The sequence below is a fragment of the Danaus plexippus genome (assembly GCF_018135715.1).
Source record: "Danaus plexippus chromosome 13 unlocalized genomic scaffold, MEX_DaPlex mxdp_15, whole genome shotgun sequence".
In the NCBI taxonomy this organism is placed as follows: Eukaryota; Metazoa; Arthropoda; class Insecta; order Lepidoptera; family Nymphalidae; genus Danaus; species Danaus plexippus.
The window spans coordinates 1998516-2015773 of record NW_026869849.1 but is presented as its reverse complement, the minus strand read 5'-3'; the positions used below and the strand labels follow the sequence as shown (position 1 = coordinate 2015773).

The following is a 17258-nucleotide window of genomic DNA, read 5'->3' as shown; positions in this document are numbered from 1 at the left end:
AAAGGCAACGCATGTTATATCCTAGTAATCCGTATGACAGTAAACACTCTGTGATTACTATACATCTAATGTGTTACTGTTTTTAATAAAATGTCACAATGTTTCATGAAACATGTTATAAGATATTAAAGCTGTGTGACTTGTCGTCAACTATTTATTCTGGCTCGTGACGACGCCATTATCTCACTTTCGATTCAATATGACGACATAATTGTAACATCGGCGTGTCACGGCAATACGGCGTTAATGCTAAATATGGTCGCGACGCACTTTGTTTATTTAGATCAGGCGCTTTCAATAAAATCATACCGCTCTCTAATCTCTATATAGTTTGCCCAGAGCTCGTAAACCGTAACAGTCTATAATTTGGTGATTGTTTGTCTATAGTAGGTGGGTCCTCATTGATCTACAATTAGGTGCTGGGGGGCAGAGACACATCGACCTCGCATACTTCAATTTGACATTTAGCCCCGATGACCTTTCATCTATTTTTGAGGTCCCGTTCGACTCCTACGATGAATTATTATTCATCGGCATTATCTCTGTTACGAGCCAGACCCACGTTTCGCCCACGCAGTGAAACAAACTAGATCCTTACTTTATTGTGGCAGTATTTTTTATTGACGAGCAAGTTTTTATTATAATCGATTTATTTATTTACGTCCATCCATCTACCGGATAATACTCTCATACACAATGTTTACATTTTCCAGTTCACGATCAATTCCATTATGAATATATTTTTGACAGTTTCTGGTGTTTTTTTTTCGGTAATCTTAACGCCGATTTGTTAAATTTCTTCTTTGATCTAAGTGGCTATAAAACAGACGTGTATTTGGGGGAAATGATTTTTTAACGACCAAAGAATTTCATAATGTTTGATAATGTAATGACTTTATTTAAGCCACAAATGTAACCGTTAAATTATGTTTAATGTCGGACGTGAATGAGGTGTTCATAATAACTTTCTCTTAAGTTATTATGTGATTATAGATATTTCATTGTTTTGATACGGTAGCCAATTTATTTGATTTAAAACAATTGCATAAAAATGTAAACATTCCCGAAATGATTTTCACTTACGTCAATATTACCATATAGAGGAATATGTTTTCAATATTAATAAAATTATGCAAAGCTCGATTGACTGACACTCAAAGTCAAGCTAGGAGGCCTTAACCTGTAAGCTTAGGCCTCCCACAAGTAAAAACCCAGGAAGGCTTAGAACTTGTTTGGCTGTAATGACGCTGTAGACTCCACACATGATTTCCTACGAGCGAATATTAAGTTAGAAAATTAAAAATATTTATGATGGAGACATTATTTATTATCTTAGGAAGTGTCGACTATAAATTAACATCCAGCGAAGCGAGAGGGTTAGAAAGCTGGTCATTAGACGAGGCTGTCATTAGTCGGATTAGTTTCAAAATTGCTAAGTCTGTGTAAGTGTATAAAGTACAAAAACCTTTCACCTCAATGGCGTGTTAAGTATTGCATTTGTCGAGAGGTTAGCTCGAAGGACGGCAGTACCTCATCGCTGGAGGGCTGCGCACGCGCCGATGTTAGATTAGGTCCCAATAAACGTGGCCGGCTGCACTATAACGGCACGTTTTATTCCATTCTAAGGTCGCGGATCATCCTAAACTATATATTCACTCTTACAAGCACGTTATCTTACATGTTGTTCGTTTATTTTGAGTGTCACGAAACTGAATTGATCAATTCTTAATTAATATTAAATACATAACATTCGATGTTGTTGTATCAACGATAGTGACGAATATTAAAGGTATATCAAATGTGGATAATTGAAATTTCTCATAGAGGAAAAATCGCAAATTTTTATAAATAAATAAATAAATGTAAGAGGACACAGTTATAAATCGGAAACTGCGACACTAGCAACCAAATGACAGTCATTTAAAAGACACCGCAATCCGAGTCACTGCAACCAAAGACTTTATATTTTCCATTACAAATAATTTATATTACTATCGTCTGTATGTCATTACGACTAGTGGGTGGCTGGGCAAACTTAATGATGACTGTTGTACCGTGATGGTATTTCATCAAAACTAGAACACATTCATCACAAAATGTAACAAACATATATTTTTGATGTTTAATATTAATAACGTCAAGGAAATCTGTTTATATTGACCGCATGTGTTTACTTTCACTTGAGCGTTCGACAGCCTTTAGTTTGTTAAAACGTAACATTGCTATTGTTTTACTAGATTGTTATTAATAAAATATCAAAGAAATGAAATGTAATCGCTCTAAGACTTTCTCTATTAATAGTAGTGATAAATCGATGTTGTTTATAAAATCGTAAAAATATTTAGTTCAAATTTATCTCCAATGAACACGTTTCGAGTCATGATAGCCCTATATGTTGTATACATATTAATAAAAGTTAAATTAATTGAAAACCGACCGTATAACAAGCCTTTAGTATGTTAATATATTTTATTCGTACACATTTCGATTCCTACATCATAGAATTTACGGTGCGAGAATATCGATCATCGTAGAATGTTATGAGGCTTGGAGGCTGGTAGAGAAACTCTCGCCACCCAGGGCGGTGAGCGTGCGTTCAACTGGAAAATTTGATACAAAATCATCCATAAATATTGCATTACCTTTGGCTATAATCAAAAAACTTTATATACCAATGATATATATCTAGATAAAGCAGTTTACCCAAACTGAAGGAAATTTAGAATCGTGATACGTTTAGTAATTTATGCTCGCGTATAAAGTCCACAGATTATTATATCAATTGCATTGCATTTGCCGTGACAGGCAGCAATCTTAAATAATTGAGCACCAGCGACTACACGCGGCTCACTTGTTACGAACAAGAGCTGAATTCAAATGAATCGACGACCTGATAGCTTTTGCAACGACATGCAAATCACACCGCTACTACGCTCTCTCGAACTTACATTTAATACGATCCGTGTTTCACTCACGATGATATTGTGCGCCTTATGAAAGTTAAACGTTAAACTGTACTGTGCTGTACAGTTTTATTTATACATTATTACCGTCTGTAAAACTGTATTGATCAATTAAATCTATTCCACGTTTAATGCAAGATTCTGGAGCTAACAGTAATTTATTATTAAAAGTGATTACTACTGGTTAACATTAAAGTTAATAGTTTAAAGTTCATTTGCATAAGATATCTGTGTTATCAGGCTTGCTTAATTAAATATCGGCCTTCGTTATATAATCGTCAGCTCCATCCGGGACGCGACAGGTCTATGTCGATAACTTACTAATCTAACAAGTGAATATTACTTGACTTTGTATGAGTTGTTAAGTTCATTTACGTTATTTATTTGTTGCTTATATTTTATAACAAATTTATTTAAGTGTTCGTAATGTCTTAAGTGCAATTAAATTTTAAAATAAATATCATACGATCTATAAAATTGTATAAATTTCATTGTAAGTATATTTTCTCCAAAGCAACTGCTAAGTTAATATAATTAAATATATGTTATGTTATGTTATGTTTTTTTATTTAATAAGAATGAAAATGAGCCCAAGTTTGAAAAACGAGATAAACTCGTTTCACTTCGACAGATGTCACCGGGTGAGTTGGACAAATGATAGTGGTTGAGGGAATTCTTGTTCTCCTATTAGGATTATCATACGCTCAGTCAAACTTGTTTACGCTATACATATATTTTAAGTTAATATGAAGTCTAGAATAGTTGCTCCTAATATGGTTAGATTGAACGGCGATATATTTTAAATATTCAACGCCTGCGCAGAAATTAAAATGATAGCGACAAAAAGTTGTTTCGTTTAATTTTTATTTATAGAGAATCTGAAGATAAAATGGGTATTCTTAAGAAGTGAGACAGAATATTCATAATGTAAACACTTTATTTAAGTCACAGTTATAATGTATATATTTTTATATATAGAACCGTTGGAGAGGTCATCCCCCACAAACGGTTTTTATGTTTTTTTTTTTGCATCGACCAAGCTTATGTTAAGTGTTATCTTTTCAAAGAAAGAGTAAGTGTTTCAGGATGGGGCAACTTTAGGCTGTAACTTCTTGGCTGTTAATTCAAATGACAACGAGAAAAAGTTTCTCAGAAGTAATGTCAAGTGTCATTATAAAAATTCCTTATGTCGGGAATCTAGATTTTATCAGCAATTTTATTATAAAACCCCTTAATAGCTTAACAAATCTCTAAAGCTTTTATGACTTTTCGTCTCTGAAAAGTGCAAAAATTGTAAATTCTGCTATTGGTCACGATACTCATTTTAGAAATAATATTGTGATGCAAGTATCAAGTCCACTTTATCGCTTTTACGTCAAACCTCGCAACAAATTGACAAACCATAAACATAATCTAGTTAAAATTTATTTGTTTGTTTACTAAAAGTATTCTCTATTACGACAGGCCGTTGTAAAATTACAGCAACAACAATTCAGTCTAAATCGCTAAGCTGGACATTTAGTCGCTTTAAATTCGCAATCATTGAACCCATAACGATAATCTTGCTGACCAATAAATAGCACAATAAAAAGCTTACCAGGAAACACGGGGACAAAGACAGCGATCATTATGTCTCAGTGTCATTGGAATGGTCTTTTAAATCAACGCGGCAAGAATTGCTGTACTTTCGTTGACATTCCTAGATTGAAAGGTCGCAGGCTGGTCCGTCATAGCTGTCATTACGCCAGATGCCGGCTGTGCGGCGTGATTGTCATCCATTATGCGCACGCGTCCGTTTCCACGGAAACCAAAGTAATTTCCTCCGACGCTGATTGTTGGTGTGAAATAGAGTAATCTCCGTGTACAACGGTCAATCGTTGCAATTGATTTTGCATTAAGGTGCAATGAGAGAAAACAGTACAAGGAAACTATCATTACAAAAAGTCTTTTTCTTCTATTTGCAAAAAAAGTGATATTGGGGACGCGATGGCTCCCAGAGGTAGGGATCAAAATTGAAGAGCGTGTGACTTCCTACGTGTTCAATAACTGAGATGGCAAAGTTATCAAGAAAGCAATATTGCACAATCTTGAAAATGTCCATAAAATAGGTTCAGGTAATGTCTCCTACGTGTTTCGATCGTCATTTCTGAAATATCCTTTAACTTACACTCGTCCTTATTTATCTGACTTTGATTCTCTATACCTATTAAGTTACGGCAAACAGTAGGTACTATCAAATTTATGTTTATATAACACTTGAATAGCATTTTTCCCTAAATGAATAAGATAAATAAAGATGTCATTATGCTACAGCTAAAGTAAAATAAATTTAGGATCATCGACAGGCACGAATGCATCTATCGGTATACACCACACAGCCAAACAAACGAGGTAGAGGACCGATAGCATCTACGGAACCCGCTCTCAGCCGCTATCCTCTCATCTAGACATCTCTATTTAAATACAAGCACCAAGACCATTGAACTAAATTAAATGCTCCAATGCAAAATTAAACTCCTCCTATTTGGGATATAAATTGGCAGGTAATGGTATATAGCGAGGCCACTCTATATGGGCGGTCTGTTGGCTACTCAATTATGTTGCTGATAATAGTTTGTTCTATCAATTGTTCATATGTTAATTTTGTTCAATATTCAAAATGCAATCGAACACTAGTTTCACATCGACCCAGCTTCATTGTTTTAGCTACAGTAAACTGTTCATCGTTAACAGCCAACGATTTAAAACACAAAGTTAAATCAGTTTAATGATAAGATAAAATTAATAGATAGCATTTAATTCCGACTAGAATATTATAAATATAGATATTATTATTCTCTTGATATTAATTATTATTTGAATGCTACTATACGTATACAAAACGATCGTTAAGCTAATTTAAAGTTGAAATAAACGGAGAGCTTGGATATTGCAGTACTAACAAATGTTGTCATGAATATCACTTTAGTGTTTCGTGATCTCAGCTTGAAACAGAGCCGAACTCAACGGATATTTATTTTGGAGCAAACATTATCATAAACATAGACAAACTATATATATTATGCAAACGCTTTCACAAACATCAGTGACATTAAATAATTTACTAAAACTAATAAAAAAAATACGGCAGCCTGAAATGAATTAAAAAAAGGATATCAGAATGCAGGTGAAGCTGTATCATTCTGTGAGAAACGAGCAGTGATGTGACCATTAAAAACTGGTATTACCATACTGTATGAATGCAAACATACTCCCAGTGTCGGTGGTCCGGGACACCTATTAGCCGGTCGAAGCTATCGTCTCTCATCGGACACACGGACGCACACCGGCTAAACAAACCTCACAATATATTGCATGTTCCATGGAGACAGATTAAATTTTTCACTAAGTTCAACTTGTGGTCAAACACGCGAGGCAATAATCGGGAGGTTCCTCTTTTTATTTTCTCATAATAATTGCAAATTGCACATTAGTATATGGACTTATCGATTACCGTATACTGAATTATAGCAGCACAAATTTATTAAACAATTTAAACTTACGAGATATTATATATCAGTCTAATATAAAATTGTATTACTTATTTCAAAATCCTTCGAATAATAGTAAGTAGGGTTATTACGTGGTCATTCATGTTGACACAAGGTCATAGTTCATGAGTCACAGTTATTGAAGTGATAAGTTTACATTCAGTCAATTTAACAGTCTACAAGTATTTTTACCTTTTACTACACAATAGAAACTAAAGAATAATATAATAGAATTCAGGGAAAGCTTCATTTCATTAAAATTATCATTGATTATCTTGAACACATTCTCTATTAATGTGTTGAATATATTAAATGAAAGTAAAATTAATTAGTTTATCGTCGTTTGCAACAGTGATCATTATTTATATGTGATGACTCCAGTTGCTAAATGTCTCGGGTGCGTCTAAGTAACCCAGACCCGACAACGATGGACCAGCTCACGGAGAAAGCTTGCTCGACTTTAATTCTGTTATTGGCAATTGCTACAATAAAATAGAAAATTTATCAAGATCTAAGGTTCCGTATTATTTTTATAAATTCAACATTATGTAATATAATTTGATGTGTCATGAGATAATGGACAATATCGTAATATTTGACAAATTTGTAAGAACGAAGATGCTAAATTACAACAATACTTACAGAAATTTAATGTAAAATAATTGTTTTGAACTATAATAACGATAATGATTATTATTAAAATCGACATTTTATATTATTGGTATACAAGGTGCGGAATCTCAACGTAGAAAATTATATTACATAATCGTACATGCCTTCAATGACCCTCGGTCTTGCGCCAAATTAAGAAGAGCAATAAATCTGTAACATCATTAACTCAACTCTCGTGGCAACATAAAATTAACCGTAGCTAACACGAACGAGTTACAATTTAACTGACAGCGATCGTTTTCAACAGTAGGAAACGACACGACTCCGGCACGACACGCCACTGAAACACCTAATTGAATGTTATCGTGTATCCTATTCAAAGTTAAAGCAGTAAATTGCAAACAGACAACATACTTGTCATTAGCGTTCTTTCTTGAAATAAACGAATTCACTTTAAAACGTCTCTTTAAACTGTATGAAGATGTCACAATGTATTTTATCGTATGTTCGAAAGGCAGGGCGTTGTCGTCGTAAAGACATCAAGCCTTTTTATTTAGACGTCTCGTGTTCATTTGCTCCACTTATTTGAATATAAAAATGTCTGTAAGTATAAGTAATAAACTAATTTATTTAAGAATGTCCCAACTGGTATAAAATGTACATGTAAATAACATCGTTTGTGATCCATTTTATTATCTACGTACAAGCTTACGAGGGATACAGTATATGTACATGGGATGTAACTTCAATATGTTCGTTGATAAAGAGTTTTACCGTGACTAGGTTGAATAAAATAAAAACAAAAACCAAATGATATTAAAATTCCACAAGAATGAATATTTTATAAATATTCTCAAACAAATCTTCACATCATTATAAAATACATTTATATGGAGTTCAAATTAACATCATACCATACTATTTTATACGAATGGCATTTACTTAAAATGTCATTATAAAAACAACAAGCATTGGTATGTATGTTTATAATTTTAAAATGATTTATTGCACACTGTTGTCATTTATACGACAGTTATGTCATTTATTATTTTCTTTTTTGTTTTATAGATATAAAAGTGTTGCAACAAACGACTCTATCGTACTGTGAATAACGATGTCCGAATGCCTTTTAAATGGACGTCAATCATATGAACAGAAATAAAAATGAAGAGAGCCAGTGTTAAACATATTCCGTGACTTCAATTGCTCACCACCAAATCACCTGGTTAATTTTATATAACAGTAATAAATAGCATCTCTACTGCTATCACGACTCGGCCATGAAAGCGCTAAGTAGCTGATGATAAAGAGGCGTTAACGTAAGTGTTACACCATTATGAATATGAAATGATAATAGCTTTAGAGTTTAAACGTCGTTAAAGGTTAAACAGAGAACAGGAAAGGTAAATTTTTTTAAGCGCAATATATTATTAACGTATCTTACGATCTCTTTATACATAAGTTAGAAACACGACATATTTTATATTAAGAAATCATATAAAACAATGATCAAGAAAATAAAAATCCAGTTTGGAATCTAACGAGAATACCGTGACCGAAAAGTCTATTGAACGTTTCAAATAAAACAAAAAGCAAAAATTTGGAGAAAGTGAAATCGACGCAGCGTTTTTGGTGCAAAAATATTGTGCTGAGTCTTCGAGACTTTAAGAAAATATCTAGATCTTTATTATTGTATAGTTTACATTGCATGTTATTCTATTTTATGAAAGATTAACGTAACCAAGGAAAATGTTTATCAACACTAAATGGAGTCCGATACAAGATGTCGTCATTATGAAACCTACAAGATATTTTGAGAGGATTATTACACTAAATCAAGAGAAACAATGAAAAAATAGATTACTTTGAAATATATGTAATTCCATATAGTAATCTTTGTTCAGCAACTTGTCACTATAAACATATGAGCATTTCTTGTTTATATTCCTTATAACAATACTTGGGATGTCTTATACTGCTCCATTATAGGCACTGCTTCCTTGACGCGTTCGGAATTTTTATACAGGGCGTGACTTGATTCGTTTAAATTGTTGTGTTCGCGTTAATACATTTATTCTCAGTATAGATTACAGAACATATTATTGTCTATAGTTTTAATATTATACAGCATGTAATAAGATCAATTATCAATAGAAAGTTATAGTAGTAATTGGTGTGCAGCATACATTGTAAATAGTTGAGTTAACAATGAAAATGATAGTTCACAAATATTTATATCGCATCACGTCGATAAAATATTTGTCAGTTAGATTGAAGTCAACAAAATCATTGCGTTTAATAATAATAATAATAAAAATACATTTATTATTTACTTTATAAATATTAAAGTTTATTCATAAACTCTATTCATAATTTACTACAGCAACCAGAAAGCGATTCATACTTTATATTGGGTATAATTTATATAAATGACGGGTTCACTAGAACTGCGGCTGATCTCTCAGCGACTTCATCAAATTAGGACTGATATTTTTCGGTCTTAAGAAACCAAGAAAATCGTAATGGTATAATCCTTTATAATAATTCCTAAAAAATATTGTATTATACGATACAAAGATAAAATGGTAAAATAGATTGTTCAAAAGTAGTGTTTTTTGGCTAGAAATGCGTGTATCGTATTAGCTGTAGAATTTGATTGTTAATGCCAATTTTATATAACTTTATAGCAACCAGAAAGACGAGATGGCAATCACATGTCTTTAATCAACCGAAAATATAATTTTATTCAAATGTTTACGGACTCACGAAAATCTTTATAATAATTAATGGTATTTTGATCAGCGCATATTATTAGCATGAGTCAGGTCTCCAACATCGGGCAGTCAATGCCTTATACGAAAATCTTCCTATAAAGCAGCTATAAAGTTTCGTAATTCGCAACCATTTAGCACAAAACGTTTAGAATGCCTCAAATTATTATATCCTAACATGTAACTAATCAAGATTAATGCACGTATTGACGTTGGGTGCGATTTAAATCATTCCACAATGGCGATGTTGCACGATGCGTTGCGCAAGCGCAGATTTTGATGCCGACGAGGGATGGATGGTGCCCGGCTATGAGACCGGGGTCAGATTAAATCACGAGGTTTGGTGAAAAATGAACCCGCATTGGTGAATTTATTTGACACTACGTGGGTGTCGCTCACGACTTAAGATATTGCTCATTTCAACTGTGACCTATATTCCAAATGTTATTTTAATACTGCTTCAAAACGTAAATTGAAATAAAATAATATTATATAAAGTAATAGAAGTTTTCATTCGCATAATCAAACCTATTTATAAAAAAGTGTTTTTTGACATTTTATCACATTTTTAACAGCTTTTTACTGAAGTGAAATAAGGATCTTTTGATTGACTGATCGATAAGACTGACAACACTTATTGTCATGTTACTACGGTGGATCTTATGTTCAAAGTGATGAGATTGTTTGGAATCCTTAAAGTATGGTGGGATGACAAACACACGTATAAGAATACTAAAATTATATGAAATTATCAAGTTACAAAAGCTATCGTCATCTTAAGAGAGTCGAGTTAAAGCTGCGTGCTGCTCTCTTTACCTTATGCAATATCCTTATACAAATATTATGGAAATTTAAAATCCTAACAGTTTCCCACGTCTACAATGGTTGCCACAGATATTATGCATGCCATGCTCGTAAGGTTGGTAAGCCTGCTATTACCGTCTGGGATCACGGCGGGCTTTGTTGGTTAGCCAAAAGCGTTTGTGTTGCACAAGATTGCACAGATCATATTTGAACTTGTGTAATATGACAATCTATTAGTGTACAAATTTAAGATATTCGACGGCATAAATCAATATCTTCATAATAGCTTACCGTAGATCGAACGGTAAACTATATTCTGACATAATGTTATGTGCATTGATAACATAGTTACTGCGAATGTTACCGGTGTTAATAATTTACACTTTTAACTGCTGCACAGTGTCGGCGGTATAATAGATATGACGTTCAACTAATATATAGCCGGCTGGGAATATAAAATGGACGAAAGAGCTGTCAAGAGAGCTCACAACACTATATATATTTCCCTTTAACACCGCAAACGAGATCTCGGATTTCAAAATCAGAGAAACGAATAAATTTTGCGTAACACACAATTGTATTACTTAATTATTTTAATTGCTACTATGATTGTTTATTGTACCCATCACGGCACCTTTCACTCGGAATCATATAAACAATTAATGTGTTTACAATTACAAATTGTAATACTAATTAACTGTTGCTCGTTTACGAACGTAATTTATAATTACTGAAATTAAATTATGATTTAAATTTTTCAATACCGAATATACAGTGTGCTAACACGGCCATATATTCAATGTTTTATATAACTTAATAATCAAAGAAATGATCTTTACAGACAACTGTAGCTGACAATTTCTTTAAATAACAATTTAAACTTTAAATAAAACTTTTGTTTGCCATTGATGATTCTAATCTTCGATATTTCATATCAAACAGTTGTCTGATATTTATTATAAGCACTTACTTCCTATTTATTTGTTTTGCAATTTCGTTCAATTAAATATAATTGATGCCTACTGACAGTAACTATCGTACTATTTATTGTAACGGTTGTTTTTATTACAGACTCACTTCGTTTAATATTATTTGGTGATTGGAATAACAAAGTTTAACCTAGACATAATAACTGGTTGGAATTGAAATAAAATCTCTTTATTTGAAACCTCTTTGTTGCAAATGAAAAACTTATATAAAAAAAAAATCATATGAAATTCGACTCACCGATGCGTATTCAGCGCATATGTCGATGGATGCTACGAAGTCGCACACGTCATCGACCGTGAGGGCCGCGAGCCGAGCGCGCGCCTCCGAGCACAGACACTCGCGTGCTTCACCACGATCTGAGAAAAACGCAATACGGTCAACGTATCTCTTTATCGTTTAATAATATGCTTTTAACATTAAATTTAAGTCAAGTTAATTTTAAAGCGATTTCAATTATGATATAGCGTTATGTGTTTTTCATTACGGGTCTGCCTATATTTCCTATTAATAAAACTCACATGAACGGATATTGAATTAATATCCTGGATACCGATATGACGAAATTTTTAATTCAATTTTTCAATCAGTTAGCAGTAACGGTATTGAATGATTTTAAATTGAATTACTTCATACATAAAAGAGATAAATTTGGAGGAATAAAATATACATTTATTTCGTTAGTTAATGTATAGCTTTATATAGCGTCATACCTTCATTGGAGACTCTGTCTCTGTCATCACCGTCGCTCCTTGTACTGGGGCTGGCGGAGAGTCTGGCCCTCTTGGCGGCGCTCTCCCCGGCCGCGGAGAGATCCAACGGTGAGTGTTCCGCGGTTGTCACACCTACACGCTTACGACGAGACCTACCACCACGGCCCACCCTCGATAAAGCCAGGAGAGTCTGTTGATTTTAACATACAGAAATAATTGCATTAACATAAAAAAAATGTAACGTTTAAAAAGATGTAAGAACCAGACTAATTTTCAAGCTAAAATATGACTATGTCAAAATAAAATCACGTAAAAGTTGAAACACGAATGCAATATTGTCATTCGTAATGCAATAAAACATAACAACGTCGATGTAAAGTCTATGGTGTGTGTGTGCGTATGTGTGTGTGTCTGTATTATTTATACTACATGTTTAATTATAATATTGAAAAGGCAGCGTTAATCAAACAGGAGCCAGCGTCTATTATCAACCGAAAGGGCATTCATCATAACTCACAAAACTCACGTTCAACGGTTCAGGTCAAACAGCAATATATCTTTTATAATTGTGTTCGTGTAATTAAATAAAACGTGAAATGCTGTAATTAATATGTCGAGAAACTAACTGCAAAAACGTTAATTTTCACCTAAAAAAGACAGTCAGACTGGTAGAATCAAATTTTTTTTTTATCTCCGTATTCATCACGCTCTTTAATATATGCGTAACTCCTTGGATGGTGGAGATAATTGGGGTTATTTTAGTATAGATAATGAAATATTCACGTACGAGGCATTAATCTTTAAGACAAATCAGCTCGCAAAAGCTGTGTATGAATGAAATTCCGAATCATACGTCCGTGTAATGAACAGTCTGTAACATGCGTGCAGGCAACCAGCGGACGGTAGAAGTCATTAATCTCAAGATTTATTTCCGAGCTCGCTCCCGTTTCTCTTCACAGGTGAAAATAAATTTAAACCGGCTATTTATAGTGTAAGGGTACAAAGAGAAATGTAACAAATCATGTTAATATCGCGAGCAAGTGTCAGATGGTGTTACAGTGATAGCGAGTTTAGAAAGTAAACACTATTGTAACTATAACCACCGACCACTTGATACATCACGATTACAATTATTATCACCGTTTAAATTTAATCATATTTACTATCCCAACAATATACGTCTAAAACGATCCCGACACGAAATAAAAATAATATATCATCTCATTCATAGATTCATTTAAATTGAGGTTTCATTTTGATAAAAAAAATATATATAAGAAGAGACTATCTGAGTACGATTTCACATCCTATGTAGTGGCGTGAGGCGCATGCGCAGCGCGTGCCACCGCCAATTAGTGCAGCTCCAGTTCATTTTACAGAACGGAGAGTCGAGACGGTTCGCTGGCGAGGATTGGGGGGAGGGGGAAGACGGCACTAGGGAGGTCAGGGGGGAGGGAAAGCCATTACTGCCATGAGGGTACCTGTTCACTTTGAAGACCCCAAAACGACTTGTTGCAATTAACACTCTCCACATCCTATCAGCGTTACGGGAAGTGTAAAGGTCGCACAGCTTATCTGATTTAATAGGCACTATTATTATAGCAGGGAGCCGTGCTCGCTGCGTTATGAATCCAAAGGCGTATTAACATAAACGTAGCCGCATTCGATAGATCCATATGAAGATAGCGCACGAGTTTTACGACGTCCGAGACATTTTAATCACAACCGTGAACTATGAAACGTGGAGATAGATGTGTAATTAAAGCTGGAAGGTCAGTGAGCACAGAATAAATAATAAGTAATGAATTTTTACTTGCTTATGAAATGAGGAGCCAGCTGAGCGTAAATTATTTCATAGGGGCAGTGGCATTGCCTTAAGTGATGTGCTTTACGTTCTAATGAACGGATATTGTAAAACAACATATTTTTTATTTATATTCTTTATACGTAATTTTTTGTAAAGCAATAAAGTTTCATCATCCAATCTTAAAAGATGCGATATAATTATTAGCTTCGATTACGGTCATGTATTGTTGGTTGCGATTTGGGTGGGCTGCTGTAAAGGTTAAAAACAAATAAGGATATACAAGTACGGGTCATCTGATGTCTGGACCATTACCGGTTCATGGCACACATTATTTAAACACTTATTAACATTCAAGGTATCATTAGGAAGGCATTGTTTATGATGCGTGGAATATTTAATGCCACAAAATGTCCTCTTCCTCAAACAAACAACCTCTTGTGATTAAAACTATGTGTGATGGAAGAGCTGTACTGAGGAGTTTTAATCGATATGAAAGTAATTCTAAATAGTGTTCTTGGGATGTCTAGAATTTCATGTCATGACAAATGACACCAAGTTTTATGTTTCTTACCTTGGTGGAGCTCATGTCTAACATGACGGGGAATGCTGGTAGCCTCGGCGGGCCACCCTGCTGCTTGGCAAGCTTCGCGAACAACCCTCCGACCGGTACATCACTAATATCAGTAGGAACTGGTGTTGGACGTTCGACTCCGAAACCGTTAGTGCGATGGAAATAGCTACAACAAAAATAACGGTCACTATTGTGGAATTATAAATTAAAGAAATAATTTAATTCTATAAATATAACAGATGAAATTTTATTAATTATTGCTCACAATTAAGATACTGCTAAGTGATTATTGTTTCTATTATTGATAAATATTATGTAATATAGGCCATAGCTTGTTATGGAACAAAACAGGGTACCGGTAATTAAAAAGTTTTATTTAAAAAAATGTTGCAGTAATATTGGTACGTAATAAATGTTTACTTTCGATGTCTGTAATAATTTATCATCTATTACAGAAGGTAACGAATTAAATTCCAAGTAACATTGATCTGAAATGTAATGTTAATGGACCAACCGAATTCTTAACAACGTTCTTTCACAACCTCTTAATATAATTACAAGCCACATAATGGACTTCATTAGTGCTGCGGGCCGGCAAAATTTTATGAAATGTCAGAAGGTTAGAAAAAAAAATCAAGTTTTATAATAAATTGAGTTATTAATAAAAATATTTTGACCGCAACGTCAGTCTCGCTGGGATGTCCGCGGCGTTGATTTAATGTCGTTGATAAAGTCTACATTTATATTAGTGTTACAGTTCTTAAAATAAAATTCAAATAGCATAAGCACCAGAATGTCTGTCAGTCGCAGGTACCATTGACTAACTAGTAAATAATTAAAATCGACACAGGTCACCGACCGCACGCCGTGAGATGAGCAATTCATTAATATAACATAAGTTCACGCGGACGGCTGCGTTCTCACGAATCATGTAAATTTGTCGACTTAACGTAAGTTATCGAATCGATTAATATGCAAATCGATTTGGGCATCACTAGCCGGTCGGTGAACCGAAGTCGCATGATATTGTGAACGAGTTGACACCGGCCGTGTGAAAAATTTGTTGTGAATCTTAATATCGATATCGATAATTATAATCAATGCACTCAGCTCTAACTGTTAATGACGTCGTTGATTTCATTACGTCACTGATAACAGGACTACGCTAACATTAGCATATACTCACAATATATGTATATATCCATAGGTTACTTATTTATGAATATTTATATTCTAATCTATGTATATTAGTGTGTATTGCGTTAATGATCCTAAGTTACAGGTATGGCTGAAATCAATAAAGAATTAACAGAAAAGCCTGCAAAACTAAAAAAGACGAAACCTGTTCTAGACATAATACAATATATTATTGTTGTGAGAATGTATCTTTCCAAATCTCGAGGCTGAGAGCATTTTAATTAAAATATTAAACACAATTGTATTATGAAAATATGTGCTTCTAATTATCCCTAAATTTGGCTGGTTAAGAGGAAACAAACTAATCATAAAATAAACTACGAAGACCTACAAAAGCTTGCTGGTCCAGTGAAGAACAAACAACGATGAAAGCGGATACTGCCTTGCATTTCCTAGCAACTAACAGCGCTTATTCCATTTTGACGACAGTACAAATAAAGCGGTTTGTTTATGTACAGGCTGCTGTGATTACGATCACCGCTATCTCGTACACTGGAATTCATTGCTTTTTAAACGGTAAAATATAATAACGAAAAAAAAATACCACATCGATTATATATAGACAAGTGACTTTTAATAGCGAATTAACAACCCGGCTCCATTTAACCCGTGAGATACGTTGTCAGGTGTGGTGCTAATGGCGACATATACAATGCCAACCCACTGCTTGAATTTAATGCCTGTCTTTAAGGGAACACTCTGTATATATTATTCCGTTTATGTCCTTAAAGCACATAGTTAGTTCTTTACTATCGTGTATAACGTACGTACTCTCATCTTTCGTGAGGACTAATTGCACATTCTATAAATTAAATGTATAATATTAATGCTAGCCATTTGCTCGCATGGATTTTAATGTCAATCTTGTTTTATCTATTATATTTAGGCAATATATGTTAAAGAATACATAACTATTAATTGATCTAAAAGACAAACGCTTCCATAACCTCTAACGGGACTTCCCTAAAATTTAAATGGAATATATAATAGTAGAACATAATGAAAATAACAATGAAAAATTTATCAACAGAACAGAATATCGCTTTAGTCTAATCAACTTAGCCGCCGTAGTTTGATTCATTCAACAAACACCTTCTACAGAAATTCTAACAAAATTTCTAACTAAACATAAACCACAGTTAAGTTTTTCATTTCTTCCAATAAAACAGATGATGCTTCAGCAAAAAACATACTTTTTACTTGCTGTGAAGATTTCTAATACGACCTAACTATAAACTGCATAAATAACACCAGTAATAGCTTAACCTGGCTTCCAAACTGGGGACTTGTTATTTTCCATATT

At 33.7% G+C, this 17258-nt stretch overlaps 1 protein-coding gene across 5 annotated transcripts in view; it reads right to left on the bottom strand.

Annotated features, from left to right (window-relative positions):
• LOC116769981 (uncharacterized) overlaps positions 1 to 17258 on the bottom strand; it is a 123087-nt gene that overhangs the window by 10700 nt on the left and 95129 nt on the right. For all 5 annotated transcript variants that reach the window (XM_032661229.2, XM_061527633.1, XM_032661232.2 and 2 more), the window contains 3 exons: positions 14759 to 14924; positions 12381 to 12570; positions 11908 to 12026 (listed from right to left, as the gene is read on the bottom strand). In XM_032661229.2, the coding sequence (XP_032517120.1) occupies positions 11908 to 12026; positions 12381 to 12570; positions 14759 to 14924 (475 nt within the window). The remainder of the gene's footprint in view (positions 1 to 11907; positions 12027 to 12380; positions 12571 to 14758; positions 14925 to 17258) is intronic.